The sequence below is a fragment of the Typopeltis vanoorti genome, chromosome 9 (genome assembly GCF_054136105.1).
Source record: "Typopeltis vanoorti isolate ZY-2024b chromosome 9, IOZ_Tvanoo_1.0, whole genome shotgun sequence".
NCBI lineage: Eukaryota > Metazoa > Arthropoda > Arachnida > Uropygi > Thelyphonidae > Typopeltis > Typopeltis vanoorti.
In genome coordinates this window covers 48,658,828-48,686,111 of record NC_143557.1, presented here as the reverse complement: position 1 = coordinate 48,686,111, position 27,284 = coordinate 48,658,828, and the positions used below count along the sequence as shown (strand labels likewise).

Genomic DNA, 27,284 nt, shown 5'->3' with positions numbered 1-27,284 from the left:
CTCATTTTGACAATTACGAGTTAAGTAGACGAGCAATGATAATGAATGATATGATTGCAAGAATGTGCAGAAAAAGAGGTCTGGAGTTTGTTGATGTTTGGAGTGTGTTTGAAGGAAAAAGGCAGTTGTATGCTAGAGATGGACTGCATCTTAACATGGAAGGACATAAGCGATTGAAGAAGTTATTGTTTTCTGAACAGGTTGAAGTTATTGGGCAGGGAAACTAATATTGAAAAGGTTGAGTGTAAGAGAGAGAAACTTTAGCACTGATTGTGTATTTATTGATCCTTATAGGCAGAATAAATTGCATAAGACAGGGGATAAAAATCGGCATAGGACTACGGTAGTTAGTGACTTATATATCAGTTCTAAAGCCAGCACAAGATCTAGAGGGAATCTGCAATTTTTGTATACCAATGCTAGAAGCATTCGAAATAAGAGAGAAGAATTTTTGGCCTTAGTCAGTGAAATCTCACCAAAAGTTGTAGGCATTAGTGAAACTTGGCTGTCAGCAGAAGATGTGGTCACTGGAATTGAATGTGATGGGTACAGTATTTTCAGGGAGGATAGAGAAGATAGAACAGGAGGAGGAGTACTGTTGATGATAGCTGATGTGTTGCAGCCAAAGAAAGTAGTATATCATGATGATAGACATGTGAATGAGAGTTCATTTGAGGCAGTCTGGTGCGAAATAGTGACCAACGCAACCAAATATACAGTTGGATGCTGCTATAGGCCAGGGAGTATGGGGGGGAGATATTGAATTCATGCATCAGCAACTTAGTGCAATGAGTGAAGGCTTAGTGATTATTATGGGGGATTTTAATTATGGGGATATCAATTGGAAGGAGGAAATATCACGTAGCAAAAAGGAAATGGAGTTCATACATCTTCTACGAGATAATTACTTGAAACAGCACGTAACTGAAGGGACACGTGGTGTGAGAGTGTTGGACCTGGTTATTGGTTCAGAGGTTATATGCATAAGTAAGGTGTCCTCGTTACCTCCAGTTGGTGAAAGCGATCATGTGGTATTGACTTGGGAGGTCGCAAAATCTGTGGATTTTTCTATTAAGAAGGGGTATGTACGGAACTACAGGTTAGGCAATTATAACAAGCTTCGGAGTGAGCTTGCAGCCATCCCATGGCAGAACATATTGCAAGGGAAAGATGTTAGCAGTGCTTGGGATAAAATCAGCAGGTATCTGAGGAAAGCAATATCAGATTGTGTCCCTATGGTCAGGAGGTCAAACAAGGCAGGCATTAGATGGATGAGCAGTAGTATCAAGCTTGAACTGCAAAAAAAGAAAATGTTATGGAGAATTTACAAGGAGAAAGGCGATCAGGACACCCATGAGCAGTACAAGGCTCAAGCTAGGAAGGTTACCATCATAGTAAGAAAAGCTAAATCAGATTATGAGAAGACCTTAGCCAAAGAGATCAAGGGTAATCCCAAAGAGTTCTTCCGCTATGTGGCAAGTAAGAGGAAGAATGACTTCGGAAGGATAACCTTAGTGGGTGCTGATGGTATTGAGGTGACAAAATCAGATGTAATAGTCGAGTTACTGAGTGATCACTTTTCAAAAGTCTATCACCCAAGTGAGGATATCTCTGTACCTATAGCAATACCTAATGTGAGAATTGAAGCTAAAGAATCAGAGGTATTAAATATATTGCAAAACTTAAATGCAAACACTGCGGTAGGGTTAGATGGAATATCAGCTCGGGTGTTGCGTGAATGTGCAAATGAATTGTCAACCCCTCTTACCTGGATATTTAATTTAAGTTTGAACTCTGGTATGGTCCCTAGGGAGTGGAAGTTAGGCAAAGTGGTTCCTTTGCATAAGGGTGTCTCTAAAACTGCGGTATTGAATTACAGACCAATCACCATCTCAGGAGTAGTGGTAAAAGTATTGGAAAAGTTGGTTAAAGACAAAATTCAAGAATGGGTGGATCAGGATATGATACTCTATAGAGGCCAACATGGTTTTGTTAAAGGTAGATCCTGCCTTAGCAATCTATTAACTATTCATAATAGGATAACATCCAAGTTGGACAAAGGAACTGGCTACACAGTGGTACTTCTGGATTTTGCTAAGGCTTTTGACAGGATACCCCATAGAACACTGTTACGCAAATTGGAGCAGATGGGAATGGATATTAAATTGGTGATATGGATAGGAGAATGGCTCAGGGAGAGATACCATAAGGTGGTGTATGGAGGAGCCGAGTCCAGAATGAAGCAGGTGACCAGTGGTGTGCCTCAGGGCTCTGTGCTTGGACCAATGTTGTTTAATTTGTATATAAATGATATAGGAAACGGCTTAAAGGGAGATATTCAGTTGTTTGCTGATGATGCAAAGTTGTGTAGTGCAATAAAAAATTAAGCTGATGTTGAAAGTTTGCAGGAGGATTTAAATAAGCTGGTAAAATGGGCAAAAGAAAATGGATGTCAGTTCAATGTGGAAAAGTGTAAAGTCATGCATTTTGGGATTAAAAGATTACCAGCTGTGTACTACATCGATGGAAAGGTACTCCAAGAGATTGATGAGGCTAGGGACTTAGGGGTATTGGTAGATAGGGAGATGAAGTTCAGAGGACACATTGCTAAGGTGTCCAAGATTGCACATAGGATTACTTGGTTGTTGAGGAACACACTGACATCCAGAGATAAAGAGGTTATTATTCCCCTTTATAAAGCATTGATACTTCCACACTTGGATTACTGTGCTCAGGTCTGGTCACCTGGATTCCTTGGAGATGAGGAGGCTGTGGAGAGGGTTCAGAGAAGAGTGACCAAGTTGGTGAGTGATATAAAAAATGCTCCCTACATTGATAGATTGAGAGCTTGTGGATTGCAGAGATTGGTTGATAGGCGAAGAAGAGGGGATATGATAGAAACATTCAAATTACTAAAAGGTTTTTATAGGATTGATGCAGGGGAAATGTTTCAGCTGTGTGATAGTGATAGAAGAACAAGAGGTCATCTGTGGAAATTAAAGAAGAGTGTGGTTAACAAAGGTGTCAGAACAAGGTTTTTTGCCTGGAGGGTGGTGAATGAGTGGAATTCATTGCCTGACTTAGTTGTGAGCTCTTCGTCTGTAAATGAATTCAAGAAGAGATATGACAGATATTGTTTTGCTAGTTTGGGTCTCCCGCGATGAGTCTACTGACTCCGTGGAGATACCCGTAATAATAATAATAATAATAATAATTGTAATCTGTTTTGGTTGCCACCTTCTATTAATGGTTCTAATCATTTTGTACACCTCCCTAGTTTTGTACTCTCTATAGTGCTGTTCTATATTATTGCATTGTGCTTCTAACTATTTCATCTTATCCATTCTGACTGCTTTTTTCACCTCATTACACTTTCTTCTATATTGCTCCTCTCTTTGTTCTGATATATCCCTTCTTATTCTCAACATTCTCTTCTCCTGTACTAACTTCAGTGTTTCCTGTCTAATCCACTTCTTCTTGATCTTCTCTTCTGCTGTTATTGTTTCTTCAACTGCATCTTTTATCGCCTTCATTACCCCTTTTACTCTTAGATTCGAATTTTTTTCTTTTTCCGCTTTTTTAGTTTCTCCTCTAACACTGTTCTGTACATTCTTACTATTTCTGCTTCACTTATTCTGCATCACTTGAAGCCACTTTAATTTCACTGATTGATGAGCACTTCTACTGTTAATGCTGATCCCTTAACATAACACTCTCTTTTCTCTTTAAGCTGCTCTGGAATAACTACAGTAGATATTTCTGAGACTTCAAGAAAGGAAGTGAAAAAATCTCTCATTCATTGATTCTCTCTTGTCTTTTTCATCTTGTGCTCAGTGGAAAAATTAGTGGTTGATTTTGCCTTTCAAATCCATTGTAAACTCTCATATTTAGCTAATTTTGCACCCATCAATTCATTGTAAAAGAACCATTAAAATAAAAACAAACATTCCCAAGACATGCAACTTTGTGAGTCTCTGTATACATCATAATTTTCTGTTACCCTCATGGAATATTAGTTTAACACATTATTTCCTGACTATTTTTTCCCCAAAAAAACTAGTCTCTTACTGTTAATTCTCTGTGCTTGATCATATCTTACATTTAGATCATCTAAAGCAACCCTGTACCTAAAAGAAGTAGTAGACAAAGGACTACAGATGTGTGAAGGCATAACTGTAAATAGAAGAAATATAACACATTTAAAGTATGCTGATGACATAGTTATCACTACAGACAGCCAAGAAAAATTAGAAAATATCCTGACCAAGCTGCATCAGACAAGTAACAAATATGATATGAAAATCAATTTTAGTAAAACAAAACTAATGGTAATAGGAAGAAAAAGGGAAGCAATCCAAATGAAAATAGGAAACAATAATATAGAACAAAAGCAAAGTAAAGCAATTCAGTTACCTAGGATCAATGATCACTGAAGATCTAGACTATTTCAAAACCATAAAACACAGAATAATCAATAATGGATGGATAACAATGGGCAGACTACAAAAAATATGGAACAATAAAAGATTAAGCAAAGAACTCAAATATATATAAAACAATTATAATTCCCACAGTACTCTATGGCTCAGAATGCTGGATCTTAAGAAAAAAAGAAATGGAATAAACTCAATGCTTTTGAAATGAAATGCCTAAATCAATAGAACGAACTGGACAGAAAGAAAAACAAATGAAAAAGTCGGAGAAGAACTTAACTTTAAAGAAACAATAATTAGAGCACTAAAAAAATAACCAACTGAGCTGGTTTGGACATGTTTCAAGAATGAACCCAGAAAGACTACCAAACATATTATTAAATGGCAGAATTGAAAGACAGCCCAGCAGAGGATGATCAGGAAAGAAATGAATTGACAATATTAAAGAAAGCACCCACTTAAACACCATATAGAACTTCATAAAAAGACAGCAGACAGAAAGAAATGGCAAAAATTCACCTTTGAGGAACTCAACCTGCCATGAGTGGAAGAGAAGAAAAAGAAAGCAACCTTAACTGCATCAACCCATCTGTATCATTAATCTCATTCAGGATCTTCTTTCCTACAATTTTTTATTCAAACACTTCATCGCCTAGGCTTTTATCTCCTCATCTGTTTAAGTGAGTGTAGCATTATAGATTAGTTCTACTTACACATTCTTGAATATTAATAAAGTCCAGTTTTTTCTTTTTTTTTTGATATCTTAATTATTATTATTATTATTATTCAGGCCTCCATGAAGTCAAAAGACTTATCATGGGTGGTCCTTCCTAGGAAACACAAAGTCTATCAAGACTCATCGCGGGAGGTCTTTCCTAGGAAACACAAAGTCTATCATACCACTCCTTAAACTTATTGACCGTTCTCTCTCTCACCACTCTATCGGGCAATGTTCCATTGTTCAACCACTCTCCATGCAAAAAAACCCATTCCTCACCCTCTTGCTCACAGCTTCCTTTCGTAATTTCCAGAGATGGCCCTTGTCATCACTCCTTCCCACCGTTCAACCAAGCGAAAGAACTTCCCATTGTCAACCCTGTAACTACCTCTCAACAGTTTAAAAGTCTCAGTCATATCACCTCCCCTTCTTCTATCTACCAAACTCTGCAGTCCACATTCCCTCAGCCGATCCTCATAACTAACATTGTATGATTCTGAAATTATCTTTGTCATCCACCTCTGTACCCTTTCCACAGTTAATTTATCCTCCTTCAAATCCTGGGGACCAAATCTAAGTGTGGTCTGATCCTCTAATATCATTCTATATTAGTGCCATCTGTCCACCCCCTTTATTTTCCTTGAAACAATCATGAATATAAGAGTTTTAATCTCTATATTATGATCAGTAGGTTTAAATTAGTTTGAACAGAATCAATCTTGTATGCTGTTAGCTTAGTCTTTTGATTGATTTCTCTCTTGTTCCATATAACTTCACACCATACCAGCTTTAAATATGGGAATAGATAACAGAATAAAAAAAAAATTCAGAACCCTCACTAAAAATTATGCTTAAATAGCTACAATGTGTAACCTAGCCTATAAATTCATTAATGAGAATGCAGTTGATCTTTTCTGATTCCTCCGCCAATTTTTATAGGCTTTTTATTGATGATATTCATAATAAATTTGTCTGTGATTATTTAACTTAGCCAAAGACAACTGAAGACTTGCCCTGTCTTATACTGGATTTAACAGCATCCTATGTATCTTCCTATATATTTGTCAGTTCGAATGAGTGATTTGGTGATAAGATCATACAAGAACCATAAAGCTCCTGGAAAAGATTCCATTTAGTTTTCAAAAAGATTCCATTAATGGTTTTCACCTTAGTACTTTGCTATATGCAGTTGTCCAAGATGGGCATAGTCCAAAAATCATCACGTGAATCAAAGAATATCAAGATTATATATAAGATTTTTGGAAGGTTCAGACCTGCTTCTCATGCATCGTGTAGACATGGAGTTCAATGGAACTATACCAAGATGCTACATTATAGTAGGTTTAAATTTGATCATCTGATTTTTGAATTATATGAAGCCCTTCACCACCATTCTAATCTTAATTGGACAGACTGTATGCCTATCTCCAAGTTTTGGGAAGTGATTGCTGTTAGTTGTTTATATTTTTTAAATTGATTTAAATTATTAATTTATTTTAATGTATTATAATTAATTTAAAATTATAAATTCAATTTTTTTAAATTTCAAATTAAATTAATTAATCGCACATCTATTCCTGCATCTCTGAACTCTAATAGTGTTTCCTACCACTATACAACAGGGACCAAGATAAGTGATATTATACTTGTGCTCTACAACTCGTTTTTGTGTTCAGAAATTAAATATTGTTACCAATTCTTATTCCTTCTCTTTAAAATAAGCTCATGACATATTGAGCAAAATATACAGGAGTAATAAATTATATTTAGTTTTCTCTTGCATGTCTTCAGTTATTTAAAAATTATATTATGTCTAATGCATGTCTCTCTTAAACTTCTGGTAACTTATTCTTGTTTATATTCATTTAAATTCATAGATTATCAGTCTTGCAAAGGAATGTTTGCTTGCTCAATTTTAATGCTAATTCTAAGTTATTCATCTAAAACATCTGGGTAATTCCTTCTATTATAGGATCAGGTTTTCCATATCTGGGTAGCATGTTTTCAAACTCCTTGCCACCAGCAGCAGCAGCAACACTGCCACCACCCTCCCCATTTAGAGCTCCCCCTGTATCTGTACCAAGTTTGAGGCAGTTTTGGCCACCAACTCCTCCACCTGATGGTGAGTTATTAATCTAGTTTCACTTTATATATAGTTATTAGAATATTGAAATTTCATATCATTCCTTTAATTATGCTGAATAATTGACTCTGTGACAACCTTTCACACAGGGTAGCACATAAGTCACAGAGGGGTTTTAAATGTGAATAACCTTGTTGATTAGTAATTTTTTTCATTTAATTTATTTATATTTTTTAGGTATTCTATGGAACATTTGAAAAATTAATCATGGAAAAAAAAGTTCACAACCCAAAAAAATGAATTAAAATTGTGCAATTTTATTTTGAAAATCAGCACATTTTTGGCATACAAATAGTTTCAGAAATGTCTGCGATTAATTGGCCATCACATTCTCCAGATCTGATGGCTCCTGATTTCTTGTTCTTATGGGATTATCTAAAGGAAAGACAATTCCAGCTGAAGACACAATTCGTGAAGACGATTCCACAGCTGAAGGGAAATATTCATGCAGAAATTAGCACAATGCAGCTAGAAACATTAACAGCTGTCATGGAACATGACATAGAAAGGGCAATTCTTTGCAAAGCAGAAAATGGAGGGCATTTATGCGATGTGGTTTTTCATAACCATTAAAAAAATCTCCAGGGTCTGTTGTCCATTATAACAAAAAAAAAGTAATAAAAATAATTAATAAATAAATAAGTTATTAAATGTTTAAACCCCTTCGTGACTTATGGGCCACCTTGTGTGTGTGTGTGTGTGTGTGTGTGTGTGTGTGTGTGTGTGTGTGTTTTCTTGAAAAGTGGGTTTGATTCCATCTAGGATGCTAGGAATATTTTTAAAGTTTTTTTTTTTTTTTTTTTTTAAACTTAAGGTGAGATAGCTGATCTCATATGAAGGTAGCAGCATTTCTCCTCCAAGAAACTCAGGTTTTTATCCCTAATGATAACTTCATTATGATAGACATATTGCTGATTGAGTGGGCCTTATATGATAACTGTTGACTCCATGGAAGTCACTGACATAGTAATGATAAAGTTTACTTTGTCATTACTATGGGAAGGACAGTTCAGAAGCCACTGTTATTATTATTATATTTTGACTTACTGGCCTTAATCTCACACCAGATATTTTTTTGGTAATAGTTGAAGTTATTGTAATCAATGATAGTAGAAATTCAGTAAGAGCAGAGATTATTTGTTAATGATAGCTTGTGTCAACTGTCTTGGGGATATTAGTTATTTACTGATGGTGTAAAGTTGAAGAAAGTTACAAGTAGTTATACTAATGTCAGTGTCCTTCACAGGGATTTAAAGCAACATTTAACTAGGACCAATGAGTGGAGTTGTTGTTTTAATGTTAATAGAGTGCAGAAATTTACTGTATTTGTGGAACTCTGCTCCAGAAGCTGATGGAGATATGGGATCTCTATGTGTGTGTGGGGGTGGGGGTGGGGGTGGATGATGATGGTATATAGAATAACACCGGAACTTCAAAAGATACATTGCAAGAGTTCTGAAGGCTTACACGATGCATTACTTGTCCATATCCATCCTATCATAGATGTGAAAACATGATTGTATTACTGTACAGAGGTTTGATCAAATCACTGTATCAGGGAATAGAGTTCATCACCTGTTGTCCATTGTTCTGAGGCAACTCTGGAAAACTTCCAGAGACAGCTAAGGTAATATCAGGCTTTAGAATGTTGGTTATAATGCAAGATTGAGAAAATGTAAATTGTTGAGATAAGTGGAAAAGAAATATAATTAAAATATTTAAGTTATTGAGGGGATTTTAGAGGATTAATATGAAAGAGTTTATATGTAGAGCAGAGGAGAATAAGAGGCCATCTCTGGAAGCTGCATAAAGATCGGATGGGGAATGAGGAGTAAATGTTTTACATAAATACTGAAATGACTCGCTGGAGTGTTGTAAATACTAATGCTGTTGATTGGGCTTCCTGTGATAATTCTGACTTTCTTGATGCTATGTTTAAATGATTGATAATGATAATTTGTTTAGCTTAGTCTTATTAAATAAAAAGTTATTGAAATGTGTGTGTGTGTGTGTGTGTGTGTGTGTGTGTGTGTGTGTGTGTGTGTGTGTGTGTGTGTGTGTGTGTGTGTGTATATATATATAATTATACTTTTTTTTTAGGCTATGCTAGATATGGGATTAATGGAAACATGTACCCTTTATATCCTTCTATGGTATCTTTAACTTCAGCTGACAGTGGACCATATGCTGGAATATTTTCACATATTGGGAGTTCTCCTAATCATTATCCTCATCTACTGGAATCTCATAAAGGTATTTTTAGTCTAACAGTTATAATTTTGAATGTGTCAGGATAATTCATAATATTCATAATCTTATTTCCTCTTCAAGTCTCTATATAAATATGCCTGAGTTACTAGTAGCTCATGCATAGTTACTACTCCAAACACTCAGTATAAATTGCACTTAATGAATGGTGGATTCCAGTCAACTGAAATTAATATATTCATAATGAGTAGTATTTTGTTTGTTTGATTCTTCTGGTGGAAGACACTACTTCTGTGCTAAGATAGGTGTTGATATGCCTTGCCTCCTTGTTGTAAAGTATGCTCATGTATTATTATTATTTTCAACAAGTTTATAATTTCTTGACAAACTGAAATGGAAGCAGATATACTTTAGAAGAAATAAATCATTACATGTAAATTTTCCATTGTTATTTATTTCATATAGAATTTTAATCCAAGTATCAAAGGAGTCAGCATAAAATTCAAAATTAAAGACAAGCAAACATGACTAAAGTAGGAATCTGGTAATGACACAGCAGAATAATGTAGAGTAGCACAGTCCAAACTGTGCTCAAATACTAACGATGTTTTTTTTAAGAAAAGAGATAATCAAGCTGTGCTAAGGGGAAGATTATTTCAGATTATTTAGATTAGGTCAATGTTGCAAGATTTCATAACTCTCTTTATACAATCATTACACGAGGAAACATCTTTTCTGCATGACTTTATTCTTCTTCCAAAGAATCCTATGACTGGAACTCAACAGTCTATTTAGAACATGCCATCTCCTCCATATGAGATTATTATGCCATGAAATTTAATACAGTTTAGATGTTCTTCATGACAAACAGCTGCATATTTACCAGTTTGCCTAAAGTGGGATAGGTGACAGGTTCAAGGAATTTGCTAAATGTCATGGTATGCCAGTGGGTTAAGTTTATACTTTTCAGAATCTACAAAGGAGGCAAGTTTGTTGATGGTCAAAAGGCAACATAGATGTCAATGGACATGTTGGATATGCCATTAACATTTGGATTGTCATCGTCATGAGACACTGACAGTAGAGAAGCTCTATAACTGTTAATGGTTTGGTGAAATCAAGGCTGTTAGGCAGGTGGATTTGATATACTCTATTTCTTGTGTCAGTAATGCTTCATTGGAATAAAGCGTGATCCTGATAGATAACAGTTTTGATGGTGCTGGATTATTGACAAGGACTGGTGTGATGTACGAATATATTGTATGATATTGGGTTTTCTTTCTAAAAATGGAAACTGAAGGCACCCATCTGTCTGATGAATAGTAAGGAGTTCTATGACGAAAACATGATGGTTGTTTTCTATTTCTTTGGTACACTGTATTTGAGGATGAATAGCCCTGTGGGATCAGCTAGTCTTGCATAAATTGCAGGCGCAAACTTGACATTTTGTCTGTTTGCTTATTTGGAAAAAATGGAGTAAAACCAGGTTTAAAATTGCTTGGTATCTTTAACAGGATGAATAGCATCAATCTTAGTAAGAATGTCTTGGAATTCAGATATAGATCTTGCCAAACTATAATGATATCCTTAATGTGCATGTGCTATAGTGAGGACCTACTGTTGGATGTTATGAAAAAGATGTCAATCAAAGTGTCCCATAAAATACTAGGGAAAGAGCTACTGATGGCAGCACTCTTTGTTGTTGATAGAATTTATCATGACACATTAAGTAACCTGGATGGATAACAAACTCTTAAAGCCAGTGTTCCATCTAAAGTAATGGTTGTGAAGAATGACACAACCTCATTGAGTGAAGAAAAAATTTCAAGATTTTGTCTTTAAAATCCAAACAGTTTCTAATAAAAGATGTGGATTTGCCTATGAGAGACCCTAATAAACTGAAGAGATGCTTGGCATTTTTGGAACTTGGAGTAGTGCAGTCATTACAGGTTAGAACATGTGGCTTGTGAATTTTAAGTAGATCATATAATATAGAAGGATAACCATGGTAAATCTTATGCTTCTTTTTTGTTTCATCCTTCCGACAGGAGGCATTATCAATGAATTTGTTCAGGTATAGACTCCAATTGATTGGAAGTTGGATCATCAGAAGTAGACAATGTGATCACTCACATAGTATTAAGTAAGTTTTCTCTAGCACTCCTTTTTTTTGTCTTCAGCCACTATTGCCCTCACCTTATCACATTTTCATTTATCATTTATTTCTTATAAACTTCATAATTAATTCATTGGACATTAGACTGCACAAGGCCCTTGCTTGTATCCTCTAGAAGCATGATGATTATACGTAATTGTTTGTTTTGTCTGTTTATCACCATCATCATCATCAAATTCTGGCCATGTACCCTCAAGGGGTGTACAGGATATGATAGTACTACATGAAAAATTTACATCATTACCAACTTCCTATCTACAATTTTCCTCCAAATCAGTCTGTTACTTGTCAAGACTCCAACATTATCATATCTTATATTTCTATCGACTAAGGCACTTTGTACCATATCAATCCACCTATATCTTGGTCTTCCTATATCTGCAGTCTCTGGTCTTTGGTCAAGTGTTTTACTTCTGACCCAGCTCTCAGATCCATAAGTTAAAACTGGTTTGAACACTGTCTTGTATACAGCTAATTTAGTGTTCCAACTAATTTCTCTCTTATTCCATATGAATTTATTCAGTTGACTCCTACCATACCAAATTTGTTGATTCTGTTGTCTATTTCCATATTTAATTTACAATCTTCACTAAAAATTGTGTTTAAGTAGCTGAAATGTTTTACTTGTTCCACAGGTTCTCTGTTCACAATGCAGTTAACATTTTCAATGATTCTGTGCTATTTTCATTGTCTTTGTCTTTTTATTGCTGACCTTCATACCATATCTATTACAACAGTTATTCAATTTAGTCAGGGAATCTTGCAGACTTGTAGCAGATTTATTTAGAAGTATAATATCGTCTGCATAAAGCAAAGAGCTGACATTAACATCTCCAATTTTGATATTATGTTTAATACCACATTCCTTAATGATGTGATCCATATAGATAATGAATGACAGAGGGGATAATCTACATCCTTGTCTCACCAGATTTAACATTAAACCATCTTCCTGTACTTCCTTCAGTTCTAACTGCTGACTTACAACTCAAATAAAGACCAAGTATTGCTTGATATAATGCCCCATTGACACCATATAACTGTAGCGTATTGAATAGCTTCTCTCTTGGCACCTTGTCATATGATTTTCCAGATCGACAAAACTTAAATACAGATCTTTGGTATATTCCCATGATTTCTCAACTATTTGTCATAAAGTGAAGATCTGATCCCGACAGCCTCTATTTGTCCTGAATCCAGCTTGTTCTTCCAAGCTTTTCTTCCCCAAATCTTCTCAACCATTTCTCAAGTATACTTGCATAAATCTTACCAGGAACACTCAGTAAGGAAATACCTCTGTAATTCTCACATTCAGTTTTATTTCCCTTTTTATATATGGATACTATTAGAGCTCTACTCCAATCATCGGGAATTCATCCCTCTGTCCAGGCCTTCTGAACTATGTAGTGCAACCAATGTAAGACTTTTATACCACCATACTTCAGCATTTCTGGTCGAATATCATCTACTCCTGCTGCCTTTCCACATTTCAAGCCTTTGATGGCTCTTTCTACTTCAGGTATGGATATGTATTCCTGACTGTATGCCTGTTGAGTGTTTTTTACCACTGTAGTATCACTGCTTGTTTCATTTAGCAATTTTTCGAAGTAATTACTCCATACTTCAAGGATATCTTTTTCTCCAGTTTTCATGTAACTTTTATCATCTCTAATTCCTTTTACAGCCCTCTTTCCTCCATTCCTAAGCTTCTTCAATAACCTCCAGAATATTTTGCCACCTTCTTGATATTTATTTTCTATGTTCTTTCCAAAGTCCTCTCATGACTTTTGTTTAGCTAGTTTTACACAGTATTTAGCATTCTTGCATTTGTCTCTGTATTCTCTAAGAGCACAAGCTGACTTATTTGTCAGGAACTTTTGATATGCATTCTTCTTTTCCTTAACTTCCTGTTTCCACCAGGGAGTTCTGATTTTTTTATCCTTGCAGACAACCTCACCACATGCCTCTCTGGCTGAATCAATCAGGGTTTTCTTCAAGGCTTGCCACTGAATCTCCAAGGTTTGGTTCCTGTTCCCAAACTCTTTCATTTTTTTTTCAATAATCTTTGCATATTTTAGTCTACAGTTCACATCCGAGAGCTGCTCAACTTTTATTCGATTTAAAACTTTCTTACATATTATTCTTTTCAATATTAAATTCAGTTTTATCCTGCTCAAGACTAAATGGTGATCACTTTCAATTTCAAATCCTCTGTACACTCTGGTGTCCTGCACCAGGGAGAAAACATCACTATCAACAATAACATAGTTAATGAGACTTTTCTTATTCCTTGCCTCTTTTCTCCATGTGAATTTGTGCACATTTTTATGTTGGAACATGGTGTTAGTAATAACCATTCCATGTCCTGAGCAGAAATCCAACAGGTATTTGCCATTATTATTAGCTTTGCTCTTTTCTCCAAATTTTCCCAAAACATTTTTGTATGTCTGACAGTCACTTCCTACTCTGCTATTTAGATCCCAACAAGGACCAACTTTTCCTTTTTCATTCTGTCAGTAGCTTTCTCTAGAGCCTCAAAAAATTCCTCCACTTCTATCTTAGTAGAGCCTTCTGTAGGAACATAGGCACAAATAAGTCTCATTGTTCAGTTCCCCATTCTCATATTTGCCCACATCACTCTACTTGAGACTGCCTGCCATTCAAGAGGATTAGTCTCATATTTAGTGTTGAATAGTATGGCTACTCCTTCTTTCCTTAATTGTCATTTCCTGAATATAACATTTTGTATTTATTGCTGAGAAAGAGCTCACCATTTTTGTCTTTTTTGTTTCAGTCACCCCTATTATGTCGATCTGGTACTTATCTAATTCCTCAGCTAGCTCTATTTCTTTGCCATTCAGACTTCTTATGTTGATAGTACCGATCCTTAACTCTGGTGATGTTGAGTTGGGGTGTTTTCAGATTTGTTCCAGTAGCTGATTTTTTGCTGTTTGCCCCAGTTCCCTGGCGAAAACAACAGGGCCTTGTTGTTTAACCAGGTGACGCCCCAGCCGGCATGAAATTTTGTTGTACCATCATTATTTTTTTTTGGTTTAAGCCAATAAGAATACAATTTAGTCGACTAAATCCCAAATTGCCAACTCATCCTCGTTCATTCAGTATCCAGGTAGATACCCAACAGGGTGCACCACGAGAAGGTGTGGATTGGACATTAGGTCAGAAGCCCTGGTCAGTTCTCTGCATTCCTTTAAAGGCTATGTGGAGGTCTCGTCTCACTTATACAACTTTGACCCTTAAGCACCCCTTTGTCTGTTTATAAATTTATATTGTTTAAATGCACATGTTAACTTTCTTTTTTATGATTTATTTTGTTTTTATTTTCAAAAAAAAAAGTGTTGTATTCCAAATGAAAGATGTGTTATATGAGATAAGTATTGATTGATGGAACAGTGGAAGAAAATAGTCAAGAGTAATGCAGTTAGGAGTACATGTCAATATTTGAAGCAGAAAAGAAAAAGAAGCCAGTAGAAACCCAGAAATGTCAAAAGGCAAATAAATAAATGATATTTGGCCAAATATATTCAATTATGCAAGTATAAAGGGTTTAACAGTGGTTTAACATTAACTTTTCCAAATGAGCATTTAAGATAAGATTTATACAGACATACTTAACAGGCAAAGACAAACTGTGGAGGAGCAACCTGGAAGAAAGATTCCAAATAGAGATTGTTAGAATCAGATTTTTATTATTAAGGTAAATAGCTGAATGATCATGGGAATATAACAATGATCAGCATTGATGTTCTGGAGATTCTTAAAGCACCTTCTTAATACAGTCCGTTTCAACAATGTCCTTCAGTTGAAAAACATTGGTTCAAAACACATCTAGGATGCACAACAAGCTTTTTATTATTATTATTACATAACACCTCCAGGGAGACCAAAGACTCATCGAGGGAGGGCACCCACTCCACAACTCTCTGTCTCCACCACTCAATCCACCAACTACACCAATGGCATCTACTGCCGATCACCACCACTAGCATTGCCATATACAATCACAAACATCCATGCCCATGGCTGGATTTGAACCTGCAGCCTCTTCACTGGAGAGTGGATACGCTAACCACGCGGCCAACCAGGCTGGCTTTTTGTTGGGGCTTTTCACTCAAGGTGAGGTACTGGTTTCATATGGAAGTGGCAGGATTTTCCTGCTGTCAGCTTAAGTTTTTCATCCTGCAAAAAGGCAAACTAGCTAGAAAAACATACATAATTGACAACTATAGCACACTATGGAGATAGGATTAATCATCCTGTCAGTCATCAATTGCAGAACTTTGCAATTTTTTTTTTTTACACAAGGCTTATTTACCTGGTTTCACACAGAGGTTAGTTTTTTTTTTTTTTTTTTCCTGCTCCTCCTCCTCCAAACTGGCTTAAACAGTCTGTATAGTCTGCTTCTATAGTTGGTAGATGCAGAATGTAGAAAGGAATAATACTCTTTTCTAATGAAAGCCTTTTTCAAAACCACTTTGCCATAACATAATTCATCTTGTTCTTTGGTTTGCACAAGCATGGAGGGGGGGGGGGGCGCAAAAACCTTCAATTGCAAACCAGTCTGTTATGTCTGCAGTCTAATTAATGTAGTGTTAAGGTTTGTTAGGAATAAAATACAGGATTGGATTGATGGACATATAGGATTCTGTGTGAGAGTAAGCATGTGTTTATGAAGGGTAGATCTCGCTTTAACAATTTACTTGCATTTTTTGATAAGATGACAAATGTATTGGATCAGGGAGCTCATATACAGTGATAATTTTTTCACATCCTTCACAAAGTTTAGTGATATTGGACCATGCAAAATCATTTGATGGGAAAAAAATCTCCTGGTCCTGATGGCAATTCTCTGAGTGTTCCTGAAGGTTTGTGCTCCTCAAGAGTTGAATCTTGTTCTATTGTTTTTAATTTTCATTCTCTGCTATTCTACTGGTATCTATTCTGCAGTTTGGATTGACCATTAATAAAGAGTGACAGATTATTGTGATTTGACAAATTCCTGTCATTTGCTCTCACTTCAGTTCTTGAGATAATGTAGAAAACCTTAACACTTGTTCATTACTTAAAAGTCTTTCAAGTAATAAACAATGCCAGTATGAATTCTGCCACTTTTGATAAACAGGAAATTTCCTACTTATGTCACCTTTAGACATCAATATCATGGAAAAAAAAAGTTTGGGTATTCTTAAAGGGTTGTTCTGGATATCTCAAAAAGTATTTGATCATGTTTGGCATAACGGCCTCTTAAGTAAGCTTTCATTATACTATTATTATTGTTATTATTGCATTGGAATCTCCATGGAGTCCAAAGACTCATTGCAAGAGACCCACGTTATCTATGCATTATCTATCATACCATTCCTTGAATGGTATGATAGATAATGACTTGAGATAATGTAGAAAACCTTAACACTTGTTCATTACTTAAAAGTCTTTCAAGTAATAAACAATGCCAGTATGAATTCTGCCACTTTTGATAAACAGGAAATTTCCTACTTATGTCACCTTTAGACATCAATATCATGGAAAAAAAAAGTTTGGGTATTCTTAAAGGGTTGTTCTGGATATCTCAAAAAGTATTTCTCCATGTTTGGCATAACGGCCTCTTAAGTAAGCTTTCATTATACTATTATTATTGTTATTATTGCATGGGAATCTCCATGGAGTCCAAAGACTCATTGCAAGAGACCCACATTATCTATGCATTATCTATCATACCATTCCTTGAATGGTTTGAATCGACAAAGCACTCAGAACAGACTCTAGCAATACATTCCACTCAGTCACCACTCTATAAGTGAAAAATCTAGTCTTCACACACTTGCTAACCATACTCTTACTTGGTTTCCAGATATAATCCCCTTATTCTGCTTTCTCTAGTCAAGTGCTGAAATATTTTCTGTAAAGCCCTTTTACTAACTGAAATGTTTCTGTCATATCTCCTCTTTTCTGCATATTGTCCAATTTCTGCAATCCACAAACTCTGTCTATCATCATAGGAAGCATTCCATAGACCACTTATCATCTTGGTCACTCACCTCCGAAGTCTCTCCTTGAATATATAGCCTGATATTGCTTTCTTGAGATACTCCTTGATTATCTTTCATATCCTGCCAACATCCTTTCAATTGCAGATTCTTATGACATGCCACTGCTTCAAGCTGCCTCTTAAGCTTGACACAATGATCTGTGCTGTAGTTCTGCATATATATTCCAGGTTAACTAAAAATTCCACATTTGGCAACCTCCAAAGTCAAGACTGCATGATTACTCTCCCCAGTCAGAAGCAATGTGGCCACTTTGGTTGTGGATAGATCTTCTAATCTTATGACCAGATTCGTAGAATTTGGTCATAGGTTTATAAGTACCCTACATCCTCTCTGGAAGCACTAAGTCAAAGGATCAGAATTACTCTGAGTCCTCTCTCCATACGATGTTTTAAGCAATTATCTCTTAGTAGGTGAATAACTTCCATTTTCTTCATGCCATGCGATCTTTTCTCCTTCCATTTTATGTCCCTGTAGTTGAAGTCCTCATAATAATTACTTCACCTACATTCATTTGTGTTAACTTATTGATGCATGTCTTCAGCATCATTCCTTTCCTTGCACCACCTCCTGGCATATAGTAGCAACCAGCTGTATATTTTTTTCTATTGGCCTTTATCATACCAGATTGCCTCAAATGAACTGCCATCCACATGCCTGTCTTCCTGATCTCCTACTCATTTTGGCTATAGTTCATCTGCAGACATCAGTTTTACATCTCTCCCTGTCCTATTTTCTCTTTCCTTTCTCAAAATATCATACCTCCTCACATTCTATCCCTGTCGCCTCATGACATCATCTACTGTCAGCATGTAACTATGTTGGTTATGTTTTGGTTATGTTGCACTTCCCATTCCAAAACTTTTCATTATTCCTGATACTTGTATCATTAGTATACATGAACTGTAGCATCCCTCTTTACTCCCCCATGCACTACTACCTTTATACTTTTATTGACTATCCCATTTAATTTTGCCACTTGAGAGACTAGATTCTGCATTTTAAAAATTATTCTCACACTTGCTCACCTTATGGATGCCTGCATGTGTGTGTGTGTGTGTGCATACATACAACTGCATCCACCCTAATAGCGTTATTTTTCCTGGCTACACTTCAATATTCTCAATGAATGATACCTTCTCAAACCACCTTACTTCCAATCCATGCAATCCATCAATATTATATGTCTTTCTATCCATCAAATTCACTCCAAAGATCTGTAGACTGCACACCCTTCCTTTTGTACAAACTATGCATTAATTTATTGCAATTATTTGCCCACTTCTGCCTGCATCATAGCAAGGTAGCAACTTAGAATCTTTATTCTCTTGCTCTTCTTTTTTGTTTCTTCTGGTAACTCGTTCATATCTTCCCTCCTGTAGTATTTTTCAACTTTTAAGTCATTAATGCCAGCCAAAATAATCAATTCTTTCAGCTTTCCTTTTTTTTTGCATCCTGACAGTTTCATGAATATATTAATTTTTGTGCCACTGAAGTAAGATTTAGTCATGCTTTCATTAAGTATTCTTCTTATCATACATACATACATACATACATACATCTTCAAGGCCCACTCTTCCTAATTGGGTTGTGGGGGCAACAGCTGCAAGAGGAACTTACAATGGTCATGATCCTCTGCCACCAAGCTCAGGTGTTCTGGTGGGATTCCCAAACGTGTCCACCCAAGGTTTTGGATATAATCTATCCAGCGAGTCCTTGGCCTTCCACGTGGCCTCCCACCCTCTGGCTTGGCAAAGAGGGCCTGCCGAGGGAGCCTCTCTTGTGGCATTCTGACCAGGTGCCCGTACCAGCGTAACTGTGATCTCTCAACACGGAGAAGCAGCAGTTGAGTATTGAGGGTTTCCGGAATTGCAGCTTCTGACTCTGTCGAGTTTTGTCAGCCCCGCAACCCCTCGAAGGAACCTCATTTCAGCCGCTTGGATTCGTGTCCGCATTCTTTCGGTCATTACCCAACTCTCATGACCATAGGTGAGGATGGGGACATAGACTGTATTGAAGACAGCCAACTTTGCCTTCCGGCTTAACTCCCGCTTCAATACTACCGAACGGCCAAGCTCCCGCAATATTGAGCTTGCTAAGCCAATTCGAGTATCTAGCTCTACATCCCATTTTCCATCATCCGTGAATATGGACCCAAGGTATTTAAACTTCGCCACCTGTCTCATTGGGACTCCACTTACATTTAGAGTACATTGGGATGGTTGTCTTGAGACCACAAATGTTTCAGTTTTGGCCACACTGATCTTCATTCTGGCGTCTGCACAAACAGCTACAAACCTATCCAGGGTCCACTGGAGGTCATCTGTGGAAGAGCTAAGCAGAACTAGGTCATTTGCAAAAAGCAGACGTCCAATGCTACATTTTCCAATTCTGACACACTCACTGCCTCGGCTGTGCCTATCAATCCAGTCCATAAATATTATGAAAAGAAGGGGTGACAGAACACACCCTTGGCAGAGGCCAACAGAAACTGTGAAAGGTTCAGACTTTGTGCTGTTTTACCCTGACACAAAACTCTGGGCATTCATACAGGGACTTGATGGCAGCTAATAGTTGACCATCCACTCCATACTCCTGTACTACTTGCCATAGCTTATCCCGAGGAACCCGGTCATATGCCTTCTCCAAGTCCACAAAACATGTGTAGACATTCTTGGCATATTCCCAAGATTTCTCAAAGACTTGCCTTAAAGTGAAGATTTGGTCAGTTGTGCTTCTACCAGGATGAAAGCCACATTGTTCTTCCTGGAACTTTGACTCAACTATGCTCCTGCACTGTCTTTCCAAGCACTTAGCATACACTTTCCCAGGCAGGCTGAACAGAGAGATGCCACGATAGTTACTGCAATCCTTCTGGTCTCCCTTCTTAAAGACTGGTATTATTATGCCTGTCTGCCATTGCTTTGGTGATATCCCAGATATCCAAGCAGCCTGACACACTCGAGTCAGCCAGAGAACACCGTCTCGATTTAAGGCTTTCTTTTCTTCTTATCATACAATCACTAAATTTTTTTCCTTACTTTCCTTCTCTCACTTCTGTCTCTGTTTCTTGCTTAACACCTCTTGCTTTTTCTCTTCCCAACCTTACCATTTATCTGATATTTTTTGCACTTATTCAATCTTGCACTATATCCTATAACGGACTTTGCATAAGCGTGCTATTTTTTTTGTGAGGTGATCTTTGTCTCCTCACTTTTCATCACTACACTTTCAACAATATCACCAAAACTAACATTTTCCTGTCTTTTGTCAGTATTCTCTACTTTTCTGTCACTTGGTTTACTATCCCCACACAACTGGCACTCCCTCTCAAAACAGTTCCTATGTATTCACTCAGCAGTCTCACTTACATTCCACAAATATACTACTAGTAGCATTGGTGGGTATCAGATGGTATCGTATGTTGATGGTAATGGTGCTGTATAGTTGGAAGATTAGGTAAGGGTGATGGTGAGTTATAGCGGAGTAGTGTACCCTCCCATGATGAGTCTTTGGACTCTTTGGAGGTTTCATGTAATAATAGTAATAAATCTTTCACATTACACAACAAATACATTCTCACATATGCGCACACTGCACTGAATAACACAAATATTAAACTCTCCCAGCAAAGTTGTCTTGGCCACTATTGTTCTGTTATGTTATGCATTGGGTTGTTCTTACACCTTACTGATTATATTTTAATACAAAATATACAACTTTATCTTAAAATCTAAACTCAGTCTATTAAACACTGCTAAGCATAAAACTACAGCAAATTAATCTAATATTATTAATTAAAATTTGAAAAAAATCACTTCTGTTTTTTTACTGCTCTAAACTTTTACCCTTCATCTATCTTGTGACTGTGCAACCATGTTGCTAACTGTTTCACTGGTTACATAATGTTTTCTTGTCTAGAGTGTAATGGTGATTGAATCATTATCCTCAAACTTTGCAAATAATGCTATATTACAAGTCTCTTCCTTTATATATCTCCTGTTGTAGAGTAAGGTATAAGCAAAACAGTAAATTTAATGTACTGTTTTGCTTATACCTTGCTCTACACAGTTCACTAAAACTTCTAGAATATCAATTTCTGCATTCTGATCTTTAAACCATCTTCAGTCAGGGTCTTATAAACTTGTTAATTTCACCTGCTTGCAAAACTCAATCCAATCTTATTTCTTACACTGCATTCTTTTAACAGTATCCAAATTTCTAGACAAGACTTCTTGTCTTGGGATAACTCTAACTCCAGTCTTTTTTTGGTGTAAACATATTACAAATATTGACTCCTCAGCATCTAAGACATTAGAATTTCTCTTTAACTGAAGGTATTACTTTATTATTAGCTCCATACAAACCACATTGCTCCAACTATTGAATACTATTTTGACATTTGGGGTAGTGTCCCTATGAGCTGCTAAAATTATTTGATTCTGTACTGAAAAAAGTAATTAAGTTTATTAACTGATTCCCTCTCCTACCAGTTCTCTTCACTCTCTCTCACACAGATGATCAGTTTCTACTTTTCATTTTCTACAAATATTTCTCTTAGATATGTTTATCAGAATTGGCATTATAATTCCTCAACTCTCCTCTAAATTTGTTAAAATTTATTAGACATGTTAAAATTTGTTAAACATGTATAGCAGACATTCAATCCCTTCTTCACAGATCAACTTCCAACTGACATCACTTCCTCTTCATTTATTCATTTTTACTGCTGTCCTTTTGAATGAATTCCTCTGGAATGTATTTCTAAAGAGTATACTTTATAGCTCTCCATATGTTAGCAGATTTTTCCTTTTTCCTCAGTGTTCTTCCCATCAATTAGTACTAATATACTACAAGTTGAAGAACTTTTCCTTTATGGGATTACCATTATAAAAAAAAAAAAAATCAAGCATCCAGGATGCTTGATTATATATGCTATAGGTTATTTAGTATTTCAAACATTATTGTTGAATTAAAAAACTTGAATTGGTTGCTTATATCACTGCACTCGCTATCTTCTCCATTCTGTGAAGTTTCTCTTTAGCGTGATCCTAAGGAATTAATCTGCTTTTTTATCATGTGACACCTTCATGTAATTATTATAGTAAGGAACTCTACATCACACAACCAACCATCACTTACAATCATTACTGAAATAATGGTCTGATCTGATCAACCAAATGCTTATATTGACCAAACTATCATCAGTGCCAAAATGAAGGTAGAGGTTTGTAAAAGTGCATATGAATAATATAGCATTACTAAGTAAATACTATTTCTTTAGACGTTTGCATATAAAACAACACCAGATAGTTCTCTCTTTGTGTGTGTGTGTGTGTGTGTGTGTGTGTGTGTGTGTGTGTGTGTGTGTGTGTGTGTGTGTGTGTGTGTGTGTGTTATAAAATATTTTTGATTATACTGTCTAAATTCTTCTCACAGTAAACTTTCTTTTTTCCTGATTAGTGAACTAGCAAAATGCAAAGGTATTTTTTTGTTGTTGCTTTAAGTTGTAAGTATCTTTAATTTTTTTAAAATTTTTTAAACAGATGCAAGCTTTCTTTCTCCTGGCCTTAGTATTGGTTCTCCAATGACCCCTACCACTCATATGAATCATGTGTCACCCTTATCTAATTTTACCCAGAATTTGGAAAGGACTAATGCATACAATAATTTTAACATTGCTATGAAAGGTATTGATGTTGCACAAAGAATACTAGAAAGTGAAGAAGAAAATTTAAATAGAACTGATCGTCTCTTGGATATTTTCGCAAAGCCAAATGTTTCTAGCCACCATTCCGTTTCAGAAAAAACAAAATTGATTAGTAGATGTATAGATTCTCCGAAAAAAAGTGAAAAGGGAAAACTTTCAGTGTCTGATTTAAACAAAAGTGCTATCTCTGTTATAAAAGAAAAAGAAAATTGTGAAACAAAATCCATGAAAAAGTGTGATGAAAAACTAAAAGGTGTATCTTTGGAACATGTGTCTGGGTTAAACTGTAATGGTGTTTCTTCACTTACAGGAGACAGATCTTCCCATGTATGCTTAAAACCTGGAAGACCAGAAGATTCCAAAACTATTACTAATTATTCCGGTGGTGCTGCAAAGCCATCTTGTTCCCTCTGCATAACAAAATTTCACTGTGAAAACTTTGAGTCAGGTGACAACAAAAAATCAGACCATTCTGATTTGCAGAGTGAAAGTAAAACAAATCATGAACCAGAAACTTTAACTTCAAAAAACTGTGAGCACTCAGTAGTTAAAGTTGCCATAGTTACAGCTGCCACTGTTACATCAAGTCCTGTGGCAACTACAAATACACTTTCATTCAGTCACCATATGGCAGAAACATCAACTATGACTGCTAGCCATATGCATCATATATCACCAGGTAGGAATTTTATTTTTTTCATTATGGTCTACTCGTTTTATAAAATAAACATTTGTTGTTATTTATTTCTGCAGTATATATATGTGTGTGTGTGTGTGTACGCGTGCATGTGTGTGGATGGCACACCTTACTGGAAATTATAGCATTTTAACTAGGAAAAGTTATATTGAATATTAATACAAAATTAAGGAAATTTATTTATATGCATATATATTTGCATTTTTATGATGTTTAAGTCATAAAATGATAATAATCTTTGTGTTATACCATTCATATTTGTGTGAATATTGTAATGCAGACAGAAATTAGAACACCCCCCCAACACACATATTTCGTTTATTATTTATCATCATCATCAAATTCTTGCCATGTACCTTCAAGAGGTGTACAGGATATGATAGTACTACATGAAAAAAATTACATCATTACTAACTTCCTATCTACAATTTTCCTCCAAATCAGTCTGTTACGTGTCAAGACTCCAATATTATCAGATCTTATATTTCTATCATCTAAGGCACTTTGTACCATATCAATCCACCTATATCTTGGTCTTCCTCTGGGTCATTTTGCTGCCAACCTGGCAGAGAACACTTGTTTTGCTAATCTTTCTTCGCCCATTCTGTTTAAGTGACCATACCACCTGAGATTAGCTCTGCTAACGCATTCCTGGATGTTGACAATATCAAGTTCTTTCCTAATATCCTCGTTTTTAATATGATATTGCCATTGATGCCATCTGTTCACGCCTATAATCTTTCTCAGGACTCTCATATCTGCAGTCTCTAGTCTTTGGTCAAGTGTTTTACTTCTGACCCGCTCTCAGATCCATAAGTTAAAACTGGTTTGAACACTATCTTGTATACAGCTAATGTAGTCTTCCGACTAATTTCTCTCTTATTCTATACGAATTTATTCAATTGACTTCCTACCATACCAGCTTTGCTGATTCTGTTGTCTATTTCTATATTTAATTTACCATCTTCAGTAAAAATCGTGCCTAAGTAGCTGAAATGTTTCACTTGTTCCACAGGTTCTCCATTCACAACACAGTTGACATTTTCAATGATTCTGCCTATTTCCATTGTCTTTGTCTTTTTATTGATGACCTTCATACCATATCTATTACAACAGTTATTCAATTTAGTCAGAGAATCTTGCAGACTTGTAGTGGATTTATTTAGAAGTATAACATCATTCTGCATAAAGCAAAGAGCTGATATTAACATCTCCAATTTTGATATCATGTTTAATACCACTTTCTTTCATAATGTGATCCATATAGATAATGAATAACAAACAGGATAATCTACACCCTTGTCTCACACCAGATTTAACATTAAACCATCTTCCTTACTTCCTTCAATTCTAACTGCTGACTTACATCTCAAATAAAGACTAAGTATTGCTTGATATAATGCCCCATTGACACCATAACTATAGCGTATTGAATAGCTTCTCTCTTGGCACCTTGTCATATGCCTTTTCCAGATCGACAAAACTTAAATACAGATCTTTGGTATATTCCCATGCTTTCTCGACTGTTTGTCGTAAAGTGAAGATCTGATCCTGACAGCCTCTATTTGGCCTGAATCCAGCTTGTTCTTCACCAAGCTTTTCTTCAACAATTCTTCTCAACCTTTTTCTCAAGTATACTTGCATAGATCTCTTGCCAGGAACACTCAGTAGGGAAATACCTCTGTAATTCTCACATTCAGTTTTATTTCCCTTTTTATATTTGGGTACTATGAGAGCTCTACTCCAATCATTGGCAATTCGTCCCTCTGTCCAGGCTTTCTGAACTATGCAGTGCAGCCACTGTTAGACTCTTATACCACCATACTTCAGCATTTCTGGTCGAATATCATCTACTCCTGCTGCCTTTCCACATTTCAAGCCTTTGATGGCTTTTTCTACTTCAAGTATGGATATGTATTCCTGACTGGTCAGTGTTTTTTACCACTGTGCTGTCATCACTGCTTGTTTCATTTAGCAGTTTTTCAAATTAATTACTCCATACTTCAAGGATATCTTTTTCTCCCGTTTTCATGTCACCTTTATCATCTCTAACTCCTTTTACAGTACTCTTTCCTCCATTCCTAAGCTTCTTCAACAACCTCCAGAATATTTTGTTGCCACCTTCTTGATATTTATTTTCTATATACTTGCCAAAGTCATCCCACGACATTTTTTTAGCTAGTTTTACACAGTATTTAGTTCTTGCATTTGTCTCTGTATTCTCTAAGAGCACAAGCTGATTTATTTGACAGGAACTTTTGATTTGCTTTCTTCTTTTCCTTAACTTCCTGTTTCCACCAGGGAGTTCTGATTTTTTTATCCTTGCAGACAACCTCACCACATGCCTCTCTGGCAGAATCAATCAATGTTTTCTTCAGAGTTTGCCACTGAATTGCCAAGGTTTGATTCCTGTTCTCAAACTCTTTCATTTTTTCTTCAATAATCTTTGTGTATTTTAGTCTACAGTTCACATCTGAGAGCTGCTCAACTTTTATTTGCTTTAAAACTTTCTTACATGTTTTTCTTTTCAATATGAAATTCAATTTTATCCTGCTCAAAACTAAATAGTGATCACTTCCAATTTCAAATCCTCTGTATACTCTGGTGTCCTGCACCAGGGAGAAAACATCACTATCAACAATAATATAGTTAATGAGACTTTTCTTACTCCTTGCATCTTCTCTCCATGTGATTTTGTGCACATTTTTATGTTGGAACATGGTGTTAGTAATAACCAGTCCATATCCTGAGCAGAAATCCAACAGATATTTGCCATTATTATTAGCTTTGCTCTTTTCTCCAAATTTTCGCAAAATATTTTTGTATGACTGACAATTATTTCCTACTCTGCTATTTAGATTACCAACAAGGACCAACTTTTCCTTTTTCATTGTGTCAGTTGCTTTTTCTAAAGCCTCAAAAAATTCCTCCACTTCTACCTTACTAGACCCTTTTGTGAGACCATAGGCACAAATGTTTCATTGTCCAGTTCCCCATTCTCATATTTGCCCATATTACTCTACTTGAGACTGACTGTCATTTAAGAAGATTAGCCTCATATTCTGTGTTGAATACTATGGCTACTCCTTCTTTTCCTTGATTGCCAGTTGCCTGAATATAACATTTTGTATTTA

The 27,284-nt window shown here is 36.0% G+C and overlaps 1 protein-coding gene across 1 annotated transcript in view; it reads left to right on the top strand.

Annotated features, from left to right (window-relative positions):
* The window catches only part of LOC150103022 (uncharacterized), a 435,119-nt gene that overhangs the window by 90,192 nt on the left and 317,643 nt on the right, over positions 1 to 27,284 (top strand). Inside the window, exons 3-5 of the mRNA XM_090398054.1 lie at positions 7,124 to 7,273; positions 9,395 to 9,547; positions 23,290 to 24,132. Coding sequence (XP_090254180.1) covers positions 7,124 to 7,273; positions 9,395 to 9,547; positions 23,290 to 24,132 — 1,146 coding nt within the window. The remainder of the gene's footprint in view (positions 1 to 7,123; positions 7,274 to 9,394; positions 9,548 to 23,289; positions 24,133 to 27,284) is intronic.